We start from the raw sequence: 15,896 nt of genomic DNA, 5'->3' as shown, positions 1-15,896 counted from the left end.
CTTTGATTGGGGCCGTTGCATATGTCAATGACACACAATGCCTTACAGGGGGTCAGGCGTTTAGAAGGAATCCCGAGTCCAGTGAGGTCAGTGTTCGATGAGGTCTGAAGAGGAGCCCGAGGGCCCACCGGAACTGACGATCAGGAACCTGACTGGATGGTGGGCCCGAAGAGTTGGCTGTAGGTCATTGAAAGAATCCCAGCCCGCAGGGTCGTGGCCTGACATTTCGGTCAAAAGGTCTCTTGCACCAATTGAAAACCCCTGAGACATTGCGGGCCTCTATGTTGGCCAGACACCACCAATACCGCACGGTTGGCTCCGTGTCGGTCTGAGTTGTGGAGATCCATTGCCCAAGCAGGGACAACGTCGGGCCCGCGACTTGCATTGATCGCGGCCCGTGCGAGAGCGTGAGGCCGTTGTGTCAGCCAGGGGCCCACAGGGCCTAGCAGGGTGTCCTGTGTCAACAAGGGGCCTTGAGCTGGCCCGGAAAACATTTGCTGGACGGGGACGGAGATGAAAACCCGAATGCCAGAGGAGCTCTTGCAGTTGGTCAGGACACTCTGACAATGGAAGGAAACATGAGAACTCATGATGAGTGTTTACGTTGGGACACCGGAAGATGAAGGACTCTGTGTCAGTCAGGGCCCCCAGCACCGAACAGTGGGCGCAGTGGTTGAGCAGCGCGTCTGGGAGAGCAAAGATACGGGGTTTGATTCCGCGCGGTGTCCGTCCTTCGTGCTATGGTGAGAGGCAGGCGGCGCCATATAGCCTCAGCAGCTGAGTGCATCGTGAAGCCTCAATGACGATGACGACCAGCACGAGTCAAAAGTCGACCCCGTTAAACCCCGTGAAGTCGAAACGAAGTCCATGTGCCAGTTATTGGACCACCTGCAGCGATCAGGGACCTTGTTACGTCAGTGGGTGTTCCAGCATCGATTTGGCCAACTGCGAAGGTCAGAAGGCCTCCTGCGTCAGAGACGGGACCAATGCGATATGATGTGTCCCTACTAAGGGCCTCCGGATCGGCCAGGGGACCGCCCAGTGTCGCCAGACTGGCAGCCAGAAGGCTCACTGCTTGGGAACGGAATGGTCCTTCAGCCCTTAACCGGGAACGATAACTCTGAGTGGACTGCATGAAGTGGGCCGCATTCATTTCGAATACAGCCCACCTTGTTCTCGAAGTTTAGGGCTGTAGACCCTCAACTGGATAGGAAATCACACCTCTGTTGCGTAGGTCACAACGCCCTCTATTGACAACTATTTGGAGGCTATTGTACATAAGCACACCAGAACAAACATGTTGACGGCTGTGTGAAAACGCCGGCTGCCATATATAAAACCGACTCATTAAAGTAAGGACAATGCCTTCCGGTAACGACGAGAGCCACTGAAACCTCAGCTGACCTTGCAGCGGCGTCCTGCGATCCGTGACGTCACGTCTCGGGACATTGTCACGTGGCACGCCTCGCCGAGCGCGGCGCGGCGTAACAAAGCACGCCGGCTGCGCAGCAAAACTCCCCGTGCGCCCCAAGGCTGCCACTTACCGGGGCAGTATGCACCGCCGAGCTATTTGTGGGCCATTTTCAGTGCCAATGTCGCGCAATTGCCGCTCTCGGCGCGTCACGCCGGCTAGGTTCCCATCGGCGGCCGCCAGGGGCGTGGCTGATGGCCGGCCGGTCTTCTCGGCCGTGATTTTCTCAGGCCGGATTTTCGCCACCGTGACGCGTCAGCGGCGGTGGCTTATTGTTGGCGGCGTCACGGCTCGTGCTCGACCCGCCGGGCCGTGGCACAGGCGTCAGTGCGCGCTGCCGCAGAGGGCCGCCTGTGGCGCGCTGGGCGGTAGCTGGGCGTGATGGCTGGCGGTCTGCGGTCGAAACGCGTAACGCGTCTGACCACATCGATTGGAGCGTGCGGGGGTGGCGCGGCTTGTGAGCGGGCACTTGGCCCTGTTAAGGCACGATAGTGCAGGGGCGGCTTTTCCTCGTCGTTGGTGGTTTTCGTGAAGCGTGAGGGGCTTGAACCGCGGCCCAGAACGGACAGAATAGTCATGCGTGGATTGATACTGTCACTTTTCACTTTTAGGGAAGGTATTTCTATAGGCCATTAACGACCAAAATGCCTTCGTTTTCGGCTGAGATGCATACATGGGTGTTAAGTATAACAAACCAAAGTCATGCCCAAACTAAACCATCAGAACAATCGATTAAATTCACCCTGGAAACGTTCTGTTCCGCTAACAAAATTATTTGCGAAAAGACCAATGTTTATGAACACGCCGATGCAGAGGAGAAAGCTTTTCTGGTAAATTTGTCCTTAATGAGGGTGGACTGAAAACATCGACAGTTGCCTCCATGCTTCCCAGCCTTGAGACACGTGTGGACACATATTACATATCCAATCATTGTCACCGGGCCGCACGCGTGACCACATATCACATATCCAATCATTGTCACCGGGCCGCACGCGTGAACACATATTACATATCCAATCATTACCACCGGGCCGCACGTGTGGACACATATTACATATCCAATCATTGTCACCGGGCCGCACGCGTGAACACATATTACATATCCAATCATTGTCACCGGGCCGCACGCGTGAACACATATTACATATCCAATCATTGTCACCGGGCCGCACGGGTGGACACATATTACATATCCAATCATTGTCACCGGGCCGCACGTGTGGACACATATTACATATCCAATCATTACCACCGGGCCGCACGTGTGGACACATATTACATATCCAATCATTGTCACCGGGCCGCACGTGTGGACACATATTACATATCCAATCATTGTCACCGGGCCGCACGTGTGGACACATATTACGTATCCAATCATTGCCAACGGGCCGCACGTGTGGACACATATTACATATCCATCATTGTCACCGGGCCGCACGTGTGGACACATATTGCATATCCAATCATTGTCACCCGGCCGCACGTGGCTACATACCCAAACGTTTCCTACCTACGCGGGTCACATGTCTTGATCTGTGCTCTGTGGGCTGGTGGACTATGAGCTATGCTCGAACGGCATTTCCGTGCACGGCTCATGGCTAATGCTGGCTCCCTGCCGCCTGCATTGTGAAATACGCCACTATGATGACACCGCTCGCCGGCTTTTCATTGGCGCGTCAATGCCGCGTCGAACCCGCCAACAAAAGAGCAGACAACAGCAGCACAATGCCGCAGGGGCGGAGGTGGACCCGCCAGTTCGGTGGTGGGGGCCACTATTTGGGGGCAGGGGGCGTCACCGCTGGCTGGACGCGGCGCCGGCAGGGCCGAGGCGTGGGTCAAGAGCGTGACACGGTGGTCAGCCGGTGTGTCCTGCCGCCGGTGTCAATGGCGGTCGGCTGTCGGCTGGCCTTGGCTCGGGGCTGGCCGGGGCCGCTGGCCGCCCAGCCGGCCGTGATGGGACGCGCTGGCCGGCCGGGGCCTCACATTTGCCCGCAATCGAGGCACGAGACTCGGGTGGCGTCCGTCACATTATGACGAAATGGCCCCTGGCCGGACGAACCAGACCAGGACTATCGCGGCATGACTATCTTTGACAGGACTATCGCGTCACCGTTCGTCATGAACACACGCGCTCTGGTCCGGTCATGCCATAGTGCGATCTTCGCAAGATTTGGTAGATCTTCGCAAGCTTAGGCGCGTCTACGCAAGCTTATGCATATTTTCGCAAGCTGAGGTACATCTTCGCAAGCGCGTGACATACCACAGATCCACACGCTGTATTGGGTAGGACATAACGTTCAAGATTGACAATAATGCCGCCGCTTTTGGAAAGCTCTTGCATACAGTTTTGTGCAGCAAGAACCTGTCCTGTATTATTGGAATTTACGGTGATGCATAAAGCAGCGAGCATGTGGCATGTTGATAAAGTATACATATTAGTGAGCTCACGTTCCGCGATGGACGTGAATGAGACATGGAAAACACAAACATGGGGCGAGACGGGTGGGACCGGAAGGTGGAAAGACCCTGGCCCAGTTCAGCATGCCGGCACGTGGCGGGCGTCTGAACATGCGGATGGTGGCGGCCATGCAAATACAAGGCGGCACACCCTAAAACGCAGGCTTAGCGAAGACCGAAAGGACGTGTTTAAAAAGGACTGAGGGCAATAGCAAGTACCAGTTGTTATCGATGCCATAAAAAGCACCTAACGGAAAATATGGGATTCGCCATTGTTCTTATCGGCGAGCGTCAAAACCTCATCACACATTTCGAACCAGCAAATATACACGACATCAAGACCACCGCTACCCTGGAGTAAAATACTGTCGTCTATGTATGAACAATCGGATGAAGTACGACAAATTGCATGTCTTATCATTCGCTTGTATTGCATACATGTGCGCGTGAGCGGCAAAACGCCCTTCAGCGACGAATGATACTAAATACGGAAAGGCCACTCGTATGAGACTTAATAAATTAAGCCCGTATTCACAAGTCCACTGAGGGTATCGTGCCCCAGTGCTCTCCCCGCCACAAATAGCCGTGTCCCGCCTACGGATTTACACGCGCCCGGTCGGCAGGTTGGATACCATTCTCTCGGGTGGGGATCGATTGGGCCTGCTGAGATCTTAGGAACTAAGTTAGCCAGAAACACCAAATTTAAAGGGTGTGTTAACCTGTACGTAACTCACTTAGGTCAAAGTTTGAGGCTCCTGGGTCATAACCTTTGAATCAAATAAGGTCAAACAAGGTCAAACTCCAGGTTGGTCTCCACAGTACCTTAGAACCCAGATACCTATTTTAAGCAAAAGGTCGCATGCTCATTTAAGGCCATTGACCTTGCTTGGCCCTTCGAAGATCATAGTGACCAAAATCATATAAGACTGCCTTGAGTTTTGCATTTGAACATACGACAAAGATCACGCTAGGCAGTATGTTCCTAATAGCAAAATGTTGACCTGGGTCATTTTAGGTCAGTACCCTATTAAGACCTTAAAGAAGTCCATAGAAAACAAATAAGGCGGTTCCTGTTATAAATAAATTCGAAACGAGCGCCAGAAACTGTCCCATATAGCAAGCCCCGGAGCAATGAAGCTGGTTGGTTTTGACCTTGGTCTTAAGTCCATGTCTAACCCTAGGCCAACCTAATTTGCTCATGCAATTGTTGTGTTGCCTACGAAAGCATCTTAGAGACGTATGGCTTCGTCCAACACTCCGCTGTTGCATCAGACTGAAATTGACTGCGCTGAATCCATGACCTAAGTCTGACCTGCCGCAGGTCAGCGACCTTACAGGGTGCATCTAAATTTTACTGCACGATCCTCTGTTTAATTGCCTACAGCTATGCCAAATTTGACGCGTCTACGTCATGCCGTTCGGAAACCAGGGATCAGATTGACCGCCCCGAGCGCATGTTACGTCTCCGGTGCGAGCGTTCTCCCCATGCATCTGTAAGGTGTCAGAGAACGCCTGTGTGGCAGCTGGTGGATGTTTGCCGATGAATGTTTGCGTAGTTTGGCGAGCGCCGCTTAGAGGCGCTCGCGTTCCACCCCTCCTGTCCCAGGCGCCCTGTGCGAGGGAGGCAGCTGTGAGGGCGAGGATAGGACAGAGTAAAAAAGAGAAAACCTGGAGAGCCGCCGGCGCGACGACGCGCGCGACAGCAGGACGGACTGTGTGGAGTGCCTGTGACGAGCGTCAAATACAGAAGTGACTTTGAGCGCACCGTGTGTATCAGTGAACCGGAGGTGAAATACCGGAACAGCAGACGGAACGAAGCGACATACGGAACACATCCACCGAATAGCTGACTGGCTGGGTGGTAGACCCCAACCGGCACGTTTGGCCGGTGTTCAATTCGGCGAAGTAGCAGTGACGGCAGGAAGAAGGCATACACGATGGCATGCTTAGTTTTCCACGACTTGTGGTGGCGCACCCAAAGTGAGATTTTTGCGTGGCAAATGGTCATTAATCCCTGATACCCAGCAAATATTAGGCTACACAACTTAGTCACTCCTGAATTATGCTCTGACCACTAAGGTTGTGCCGTACGGAATCATGCCATTTCAACCGCTCCAAGCACTGCTTCTGAGCTTCACTGCGTAGTGTTATATCTTGCTCCGCTTCGACCGTCCCAGGGTATTCACCGCCCTCTCAGCGTCAGGTCGCGAAGTATGTTGCTAGGTTCCAAGAGCGCCCTCCCATAGCAGCCGGTTCGTGACAAGCGGCTCAAAAAGACGGGATGGCGAGGAGGGCACGTCCTACAACCGGCACGTGTTTGAGTCATGGCTACGTGACGGCGTCGCGACTGTGTCAAGGGTTCGCTCAGTTGAGGGAACATGTCACCCGCCCACGGACTGGAACGTAAACACCATAATCTTCAACGCTATTCTGACCCGACTCTCGAGAACACCGCGACATCTGATTCTGGACGACGCACGTTCGTAACAACGGCCAGCAACCTCAGTGCAAATATAGCCCAAAGGCGTAACACTTACATCATTTTTATCCCACTGCCCAGTCGCCTCGGAGACGACAGTACCGCCTCTTTATATACCACCGGTGGAAAGTTCAGATCAATATAAGACTTTTCTGTTTGTTGGCCTAGCTGCATCACCTGCTTGTCTACAGTCGGCACTGAACGAGCCTCAACACTTCTGCCCGCTAGGGGCTTTCTACCGATACTGATTCCATCCCAGATGACCTCCAACTGAAAAATCGCGTGTCTGATGTGCATCCCGCGGGCATATATTCATCACCCTGATGTCTACCAGTCTCGCCCAGCGCCCGGCACTGGCACAGGTGAAATGCATGGATAGCACGGCTTTCCGCACGCGACGGGCCGTTTGAACGGGTCGGAACCATCAAAGCGATCGAAATCCCCAGCGTGTCAACGCCCCAATTGCCCTGTTTAATGCGTCGGCGGCCCAGGGCGTGTCCGACAATTGGTGGCGCCGTCGACGAGCCGCGTGTCCGACAAGCGCCACGTCACCCGACCACGGCCATCGTCCCGTCCCGGAACGTGCTAGCGCGCTCCGGACGCCACCGGTTCCGAAAGACGAGCCGCGTGTCCGACAAGCGCCACGTCACCCGACCACGGCCATCATCCTGTCTCGGAACGTCCTAGCGCGCTCCGGGCCCCACCGAAGTTCCGAAGCCCATGATCCTCTGTCGGGAAGCGTGATCCTGCCAGCTGAGCCGCGCGGTCCATGTCTCGCCAAGCTGCTGTCCGCTGGACCGTGGCGGACACACCAGCACACATTAAGAGCAGCGCCGTGCTGGCTGTCCGCTCTCCTCCGGGCGCGGCCCCGGCGCTCCGGAGCGGAACGGCTCCGGCCAATCAGCTTCGCCGCCAACTCCTTGTCCGTAATTGGGTGGCACCGCAGGGGAACACAGCAGAACGGCGCCTGGCTCAAGGCCTTGTCAAGTGGCATTGCACGCCCAACGATTACATCTATTTCTGCGCGGCCCGCGAGGCGAGGAGGCATTCGGTAACTGGCTCCGGAGACGAAGAGACCGGTCCAGGAGTACGTCACTCCGGCCTCAGTGCGTGCTGAACCGATCTTGAGCCGCATGCGGCGTGCTCTCCTACGGCCTCCGACTGCCCCCAGCTGAAGCGGAGATGACGCGGCTGCTGCTGCTGCTGACGAGCGTGCTGCTCACCTCGTCGGCCGACGAGTTCGGCGTCAGCGTGTACGGCGAGCGGCGCTACTACTGCCGCGACCGCTACAACTATATCGGCGACTGCTACGGCGACTACTACCGGCCCGACCTGGGCGGCTACGGCTACAGGAGCCAGGCCAAGGGTCGCCAGGTCGGCAAAGGTTATTACAACTTGGTGAGCGGTCGGCACGCCGAGCTGGTCTGCGACTTTCTGCGGGACGGCGGAGTGCGCGACCCGCTCTCGGTGAGAAGGGCGGCGCTGCGGCGGGTGCGCTGGGCTGGGCTGGGTTGAGTGTGTTACACGAGGCCTCCGTTTAAAGTCCCAATCTGCAGCCTGCACAGGTATCGGTTGCCTTTGTGGATAATGGCACTCAGGCAGGCACCGAACAAAGCTGTGCTTGTCGTTGGAAGTCTTGAAGTGTTTGGATTTCAATCAGTTTGTCATGCTACCAGCATCAAGCATGAAACAGGACAGGTGAACTGACTTGAAAACAGCGGGTGAAATAAAGCCAGTATACGCAGCCGTGCAGTGCATACAGGAAGATGTGCGCGAAAAGATGTCATTACGTGCCATGTCGGAACCGATCCGTGTGTTCACACCGACCGGTGTGCGTTGTTCACACGTCACACCCCCGCAGAACATCGTGTGGGTGAAGGTCTATGACGACTACCGAGGCGGACGCTCCTACGACCACTACGACCACTACGGCGGGTACGGCCGCAGCCGCCGCAACTACGACGACTGGTACTCCGATGACCGCTACTATGCCAGCACCAGGGTCTACACGCAGGGATCCAAGTAAGTGGCAACATCGACAACTGACGGAGCATGTCACCGCCAGCAGGTATCCCTGGACACCAAGCGATACGGATCAGTTTGCAAGCACGCGTTGCATACAGAGCCTACAGTGACGTTTTGTTTCATTCTTATGCATGCTTATTAAACACAGGTGCTTTCGAGTATCTGCATAGTCAATGTGGAGTTAGGTCGAGGCCTAGGTGGCCTAGGTGGTCGAATGATATTGCAGTCTGTCAAACCTATAACATAGCACGGACGTGCACAACTTATCCTTCCTTCCATCTTCCTAACTTATCGTCTCGCGGCGTTCAGCTGGCCAATAGCGGCACGTACAAACTGACATCGTGAGCTGTGGACTGCACCGCATTGCACCTGCGTTCCTCATGACGCCATGACACGACTATAACGTCGTCCGGACCACTGGCCTTTAATAGCCACCATCCGGGTCATCACGTCACCCGCTCCTGAGTGATCTAACCTAGTCGAAAAACACGGAGAGCAGTCCGGCTGACCGGGCCTGCAGCAGCTAGGTGCGGCGGCAGCGACACCTAGCGGCCGCAATGGCTAACGGCGGGCGACTCTGACCGGCGTGGCGCCGACGCCTACACCGAACCGTCTCCGCCGCAGGTCGACGTTGTACATCCGGGACTACCGGGCGTCCGACTTCGGCCGCTACCGCTGCCTGGCCACGCTGCGTACCCCCTACGGCTACGGCGCCGAGACCGTCTACATGGACGTCGACTTCAGCCCGCGCGGGCGCTACAAGTAGCCGGCGCGCGCCCCGGTCACAGTCTGTCTCTCAGTGAGGGGAGCGGACGACGGGACTCGCTTCTTGTCAGATCGCTTGTGGGCAGGTGTCAACAACGGCTCACTCGGGATAACTGCCGCCTACGAACACACGGTGCTGGTATGCACGCACTGAGGGAGGGGCGGCGCATGCGCAGAATATGGGGACATCATGCTTTGGCGCAGCACAGCCGGCCCTCTCACCCTGAAGTGAAGGGTTCCCTTGGGATGTGCTGTTAGCGGGATGAGAACCCTGTCCGTATGACCACAAGAGTATCTCGCAGATTACCAACGTAGCGTTTAAGCTCCACAGGCAGATTACAACGAACTTCGTCGAACCGGCTTGTCTTGAAAAGACAACTTTCGTATGGTTTTAGCCAAAATGTAAACATCTGTCTCGTTAAACTTGTGTACCTGTCCCACAGCTCCGTAGTGTCTATCGCACAAATGCTTGGCATGTCTCCGCTCCCAGGTCATCGTGTTCAGTCCGTGTTCGCGTGACATTGTTCGGTGGGGGTACTGCACCTTCATGCAGTCCGTCGGACTACAATCCGTTGCAATACACGAGCATCACGTGGAAAAAAACCGCATAACCTCGCGCCATTCCTCACTTCAGCGGAGTACACAGCTGATGCGATAAAACGCGCGTGCTCTACTACCACACATTATATTGGCCCTCCACTTCACGTAGCGATCTTCCTTCCACTCTCACGCGGCAACAGCGTCCCTCACAGCCCACCACCGGCGGGCGGCGCGGCTCACTCGCACGCCTTGACCAGCGCCTCGCCCACCTCCACGGCGATCTGCGCCTCGACACGCGCCTGGTCGCCGCTGGCGCTGGCCAGCTGCGCCTGCGCCTGCGATAGCGCCTGCCTGCAGGCGGCCGAGTCCAGCTCCGACAGCGGCACCGCCTCCTCGGCCAGCACCTGGCGGACGGGGCCGGGCCGTGGTCAGGGTCGGGGTCAGGGTCGACAGCAGGGCCATATGGCTGCGCCGAGTGTCAGTGGAGACCGCAGGCCGCGGTCAGCTGGTAACCTCTTTAAAGCAACGTGAACCAATCGTGGTTGTACAACAATATGCGAGAAAACAGAGTCGTAAAGAGTTGCCCACATCGACTCTCGTGATGTATTCATTCGCTCTTAGGGCAAGCGTTTCTGTTGAAGGACACAATGAATTCAGAGCTTACCAAGCTTTAAATAAATTTAGATTAGTGAGTTAAAACAATATTTCCATGAGAACCTCACGCAACCACCCGGCGGCCGTCACGAGCGATGAGGGTTACCTGTACGGAAGAGTCCTGGTTGACGGTGATGGAGCCACTGCTGACGAAGAACTTGTTGGTGGCGCCGTCGGCTTCGACCACCGACACGACCCCCGGCTGCAGCACGGCCAGCACCGGCACATGGTTCGGCAGGATGCCGAAGTTGCCGCTGCAATGCCGGCAGACCGGGTCAGGCCAGACTTTGCATGGGTGCCGCTAGGCACGCTAGGCACTGGGTGGAGACGGATGAGGCCCCGGAGCAGAGGGGTAAGTGTGGTTGGAGGTCGACGGAGACCACGGCAGATCCGGCAGGCGGGGACCGGCACCACGTGAGGGATGACATCAGATGATGGAGCCATGAGGGGAAGAATGACACCAGGCAGAGGATGATAGGTGATGATCAACCTAACCAATGACATAGCTAATTACAATTGACAGAAGCAAGAAACACACCATGTCCTGTTTTTTTTTACATTGCAAGTGTTCATGCTCAACAGAGTGAGACTGAAGTCCCACATATATCATATTCTGAGCATTCTCATAACAGATACAGCCAAAACACGTCTGGCATCCTCATTTAAAGGAACCAACTGGCAGCCTAAAGGTAAGATATTTTCAGAACAAAGAAGGCTTGATAAAAACATACAAATGACATATTAGGTTCGCCTGCACTGGTCCCTAATGGCATAAAGGGACTTAGATTGAAATGATAAGCAAGTGACAACAGTTCTAAGAACACACACAGAGACATGTAAGCTGAACTCATACATGACAATCTACGTCGTTTTCTGGTGTTAACCAGCATAAGACACAAAAGACACTGCACCACCACACCATGAAGGCCGTCAAAACTCGTCAGCAGTAGAGCGAGTAACCAACATCCGGCCTTTGTTAAAATCGTCTACTTCCACAGGCGTCACCTCTGGTATCTGTTTTACAATACTACCAAAGCATTGACAGGGCATTTTCAACATCAGTCCTTGGTACCTTAATGTGCACTGTTGCTTGAGACATAGACGATCATCCACGTTCTACCTCTCACCTAAACGAGGGCACATCCACCTGGCGGACGTCCTGTTTGTTGTAGAAGACCTGGCTAGGAGCCGCGAATGTGAGCGGCATCTCGGCCATGCCCCGGCTGGCCTGAGCCAGCAGCGCCGGGGCGCGGCTCAGGCGCAGTGCTGACCGGATCAGAGCCATCTCTGAAAACACATGCCATGAGTGTCCACCATGTCGCCTCCCGGAGAACTGGACAACCATGATCCGGAGCCATCTCCGAAAACACGTGCCATGGGTGTCCACCATGTCGTCTCCCGGAGAACTGGACAACCATGATCCGGAGCCATCTCTGAAAACAAGTGCCACGACAATGTCCACTATGTCGTTTCACGGAGACCTGGACACCAGCAGCCTGGGACCATCTCTGAAAACATGTGCCATGACAATGTCCACTATGTCGTTTCACGGATAACTGGACACCCACAACCAGGAGCAACCTCTGAAAAGACGTGCCATGACAATGTCCACTATGTCGTCTCACGAAGAACTGGATGCCCACAACCCGGCACCATCTCTGAAAAGACGTGTCATGACAATGTCCATTACGTCGTCTCGCGGATAACTGGATACCCACAACCCCGCACCATCTCTGAAAAGACGTGTCATGACAATGTCCATTACGTCGTCTCGCGGATAACTGGATACCCACAACCCCGCACCATCTCTGAAAAGACGCGCTATAGCATTGTCCACTATGTCGCCTCACGGAGGACTGGACACTCACAACCCGGAACCATCTCTGAAAAACGTGCCATGACAATGTCCACGATATCGTCTCACGGAGAACTGGACAACCATAATCCACACACATGTTGCTAGAGCTTAGTTCCAGGAAAGTATCACTATGTCAAAGAAACATAACTATCTATCACATATTTTACATCTGTCCATTTTACACTTAACTTTTATTTTGCCATTTTCAACATGGTTTAGTCAGACTTTTTTGTGTTTATACATTCTATGTTCTATGCTAATTTCAACATTTTTAACATGATTCATCCCAATAAACAAGACCATCAGGACATTCTCTGAATTATTGTGTTTGCTCATGGTACATATCCACTACTTCTATGCACAAGTTACGAATTTTCTGGTAACACTTTTCTGTTTTCAGATTCACTTTATTACTGATATAATATACTTAACTACACCCAGAACTACCTTAGTGTTAAACATAATAATCGTTCCTTACTATTCCAGTTACTCTGATCTACTTGTTTTACCTACAAAGTGTATTGTTCTATAACTTATGCTCATTTCATCATTTACATTATTCATAAACATCATCTTAATAAGGGCCTTGGGAAGAGATGGGCAGCAGCTGTTTTGTGCAGAGAACTTAGGGCAGACATAACTGCACCAATTTTCAATTGTTTTTTGTGATGTGTTTTCAGAGTATGTTTGCATAAAACTTCAAAACATAATAACTAAAAACACTGAAACTCAATGTGCTAAAACTGATGGCCACTGTGTACCAAACCATAGGCCCTCACACTTGTGTACTTGCAATCAAATTGTTGCTGCAATGTAGCTGCCGCACCAGACATGTTCTCCATATCATGTATACTATGCAGTCTGGACATGGATCATGTTTGCACCATAATTATGCCAGGCAATGTCTAAAACCCAGGTGTTTCTTGGTGTTTTTAGGCGCATGACATTTTGTTCTCCACAAATACACACTGGAAGGGATGTAAAAAATTTTTCTCTGTGGGCGATGGAGGCAAGCTGTTCCTGCAACTTCGACAGCATCACGCGTCACACTCACGACTGAACGACGGATACTGCTTGCGGGTTACAGCCGAATCTCTACCATATCATACATAATATTTCCTTGCAATACATTCAGTGCCCAGGTCTGCTGTTGCTCACCAGCACATGTTTAACCTACCTACCATCCAATAACTACACCGACGCGCTAATAAACCGGGCCAAAACCTGACCCCAAAACAACAACAGCGTCGCTTGACGGACCCGGGAGAAGCGCAGAGAATGTATTGTACATGGCATGATTCGACATTTCTGGGTTGCACTTAGAAATAGTTGTGCACAAGAAAAATTTATACGAAAGTATATGATGTTACACTTACATGTACATCGAAATATAGGGTGAATTCATCACATCTTGATGAATAAATTATTTTCTTTTCATTTAACAACACTTTTATTAATGTTACATTTGAAGCTGTCAAAAATTGGTATAGTATAGAACATATAATGGTGACATCAAACACCATCCCAAACACTGTCTAGGGCACGCGGAAAACCACGGTTCCGCGAGTCTCCGGCTCTTGAGGAGGATTTCGCGTTCGAGAAAAGGCATATTCTCCGCCAGAAAATCTAAACTGAATACACAATGAAAATGCATAAAAGGGTGATTAAACAAAAGCATAATTTTTTCTATCGATCTACAGAGCGTCGCCACAGAATCACGATCTGAGTATATAGCTAGAACAGAGTTTCTTGTTCTCCATTGAGCATAACTTTTACTGATGTAATTATATGATTATTTGTGTCTTTTGAGATCTGCCTTATATTTCAACCAGGTTTTGCCAACATCTTTTACAAAATCAATAAGATCCTGAAAAACAATATCAAAACCAACAAATAGCCTACTGCAGCCCCGTCATTGAAAACTGCTATTATCTGCGTGGTGTAGCCTATTGACCTTGCTTTGGATGAGCCCGCAACTGGTTAGTGGTGTAGATGGAGGCAATATATAAATTTAGCTCAGTGTCATACACTGAGAAAAGTATTGTATCAGACCCAATGCCAGCGAGTAGATGTAGTGATGCTAACTTTATGAGGTTAGATTGCTCTGTGAGGAGGAGATAATTCCCCGCCCCTGCTACGTTGGCCTCTGGACACCGATCACGCAGCAGCCTGATGTCACAGGTTGTGTAGTTTTGTACGTTACTTTGTGGAGGGCTGAGCGGAGAAATCTTTGAGTCCAAAGAAATGGTGCAAACCATGTTTTCCCTGATTTTGACCAAGCTTTTTATCAAAGTTGGGGAGGGGCTAGTATTCTATCCAGTTAAATGGGGAACTACACACTTGTTCCCAAATGAATTACATCTAGGTCAGTGAGAGCCTAGGCAGGTATCACATTGCCCAGTTCCCCTGGGTGAAAAAGATTGCACCTTGGCTAGAAGGTAGACACTATGTCCATGATCTCATATTTTTTACATATACATATACATCTTTATACATATACATACATTTTTACATATACATCTTTCACATCATAAATACCATGTCCCAGATCTTAATATCAACAACTTTCCATCAACTCCATCATCTTATCAGCTTAAAAAAACTCCATCAGCTTAAAAAATACAGTAGGTACAGGCATGGTAGTGTGTCTACCTTTTCCCCATTCCCATTCCATAGACTTAGGAATGAACCACTTACTTAGGAAGATACAAAATTTAAGAATTGCAAGCAGCCAATTTCTAGTGGTCTTTGGCAATCACTGAGACCTGCTAGAGTATGGTGTTTACTGTTATCTGCTGCCAAAGAATGCCCTTAAGTGCCCCCTGTGCATGTGGTGCAAATTTACTCCAGTTATTTTGTTCTCACTTCAAGCTGTGGTCTTAATATTTCTGCTCTCTCCCCTGAGAGCTTAAACCAAATTTCAGATACTGATACCAGGTCAGTGAACACTGAGCTTTGAAATGACTTATGGCTGAATGTTAATGTTACTTTGACATAATAACCTTGGAAACATTATCAATACTTCCAACATCAGATTGCAGTGCCCTGAAATTGGTGTTAGCTGTATGATAAACTTGGGCCTCTTTGAGTGCCTGCATGCATGCACTAAAATAGACAAGGGGATGCTGCTGCTGCTCCACACATGGGTACTATTAACACATGTTTTTCAGTCTGGGGTAAGAACAACATGAAAAGCTTTACTAATTACTACTAATACTACTCTCTAATTTTCACAATGTAAAAATATGCTTCATGAATCAAGACAGAACCTGGTTCTGGTCACTAAATAACACCAATCAGGTGAGCACCCTAACATATTATCTTCCACATCTGCCCGCCCCCCAGGTGTCGTATCTCATCCCACCGAAGTTTCCGCTCACCAAAAATAGCCGGAACAAGACTATGAATAAAACCAGAACAAATTGAGGTTGCAACTTCGATGCCACACACAAATACTACTATTTAGAGTAATGCACACAGGCGTTTTGCAAACAATCCCACCAAGCTTATACAAATTACCTCAATTAGGGAACCAGCCGGATAGAAAAGATCCGAACGAGGCAGCAAAAGGGACGATTCGTGCAAGAAAATGCAGTTGGAAATCCTACATGCGCCGTATATGCCGACGGAAAAAGTTGACGTTC

General features: G+C 51.7%; 2 protein-coding genes across 3 annotated transcripts; one reads left to right on the top strand and one right to left on the bottom strand.

Annotated features, from left to right (window-relative positions):
• The first annotated feature begins 7,446 nt into the window (after window positions 1-7,446).
• LOC119112819 (uncharacterized) lies at window positions 7,447-9,767 on the top strand. The gene is made up of 3 exons (XM_037237105.1): window positions 7,447-7,877; window positions 8,272-8,432; window positions 9,060-9,767. Exons 1-3 carry the CDS (start codon window positions 7,593-7,595, stop codon window positions 9,199-9,201), a joined length of 588 nt encoding a protein of 195 aa, XP_037093000.1. The 5' UTR covers window positions 7,447-7,592; the 3' UTR covers window positions 9,202-9,767.
• Window positions 9,768-9,869: 102 nt separating this feature from the next.
• Window positions 9,870-15,862, bottom strand: LOC119112820 (ATP synthase subunit delta, mitochondrial). 2 transcript variants are annotated; one of them, XM_037237107.1, is made up of 4 exons: window positions 15,772-15,862; window positions 11,522-11,681; window positions 10,501-10,648; window positions 9,870-10,144 (listed from the first exon to the last, which is right to left on the bottom strand). In XM_037237107.1, exons 2-4 carry the CDS (start codon window positions 11,677-11,679, stop codon window positions 9,977-9,979), a joined length of 474 nt encoding a protein of 157 aa, XP_037093002.1. In that variant the 5' UTR covers window positions 11,680-11,681; window positions 15,772-15,862; the 3' UTR covers window positions 9,870-9,976. The 2 variants fall into 2 exon arrangements, with proteins under 2 accessions (XP_037093002.1, XP_037093001.1); XM_037237106.1 differs by lacking the exon at window positions 15,772-15,862 and adding an exon at window positions 15,633-15,765.
• Between the last annotated feature and the right edge of the window lie 34 nt (window positions 15,863-15,896).

The sequence above is a fragment of the Pollicipes pollicipes genome, unplaced genomic scaffold (assembly GCF_011947565.3).
Source record: "Pollicipes pollicipes isolate AB1234 unplaced genomic scaffold, Ppol_2.1 Scaffold_7261;HRSCAF=8764_pilon_pilon_pilon, whole genome shotgun sequence".
Classification (NCBI taxonomy): Eukaryota; Metazoa; Arthropoda; class Thecostraca; order Pollicipedomorpha; family Pollicipedidae; genus Pollicipes; species Pollicipes pollicipes.
Note: the sequence above shows the minus strand (reverse complement) of the source record. Positions and strands in the feature narration are given on the sequence as shown.

Bases quoted from the DNA above. Each gene is read 5' to 3' on its own strand.
- LOC119112819 (XM_037237105.1), top strand. From the start codon at position 7,593: ATGACGCGGCTGCTGCTGCTGCTGACGAGCGTGCTGCTCACCTCGTCG. The intron at 7,878-8,271 runs GTGAGAAGGGCG...ACACCCCCGCAG, and splicing joins GAGTGCGCGACCCGCTCTCG to AACATCGTGTGGGTGAAGGT. The intron at 8,433-9,059 runs GTAAGTGGCAAC...TCTCCGCCGCAG, and splicing joins GTCTACACGCAGGGATCCAA to GTCGACGTTGTACATCCGGG.
- LOC119112820 (XM_037237107.1), bottom strand. From the start codon at position 11,679: ATGGCTCTGATCCGGTCAGCACTGCGCCTGAGCCGCGCCCCGGCGCTG. The intron at 10,649-11,521 runs GTGAGAGGTAGA...CCGGCATTGCAG, and splicing joins GTGGATGTGCCCTCGTTTAG to CGGCAACTTCGGCATCCTGC. The intron at 10,145-10,500 runs GTAACCCTCATC...CCCGTCCGCCAG, and splicing joins ACCAGGACTCTTCCGTACAG to GTGCTGGCCGAGGAGGCGGT.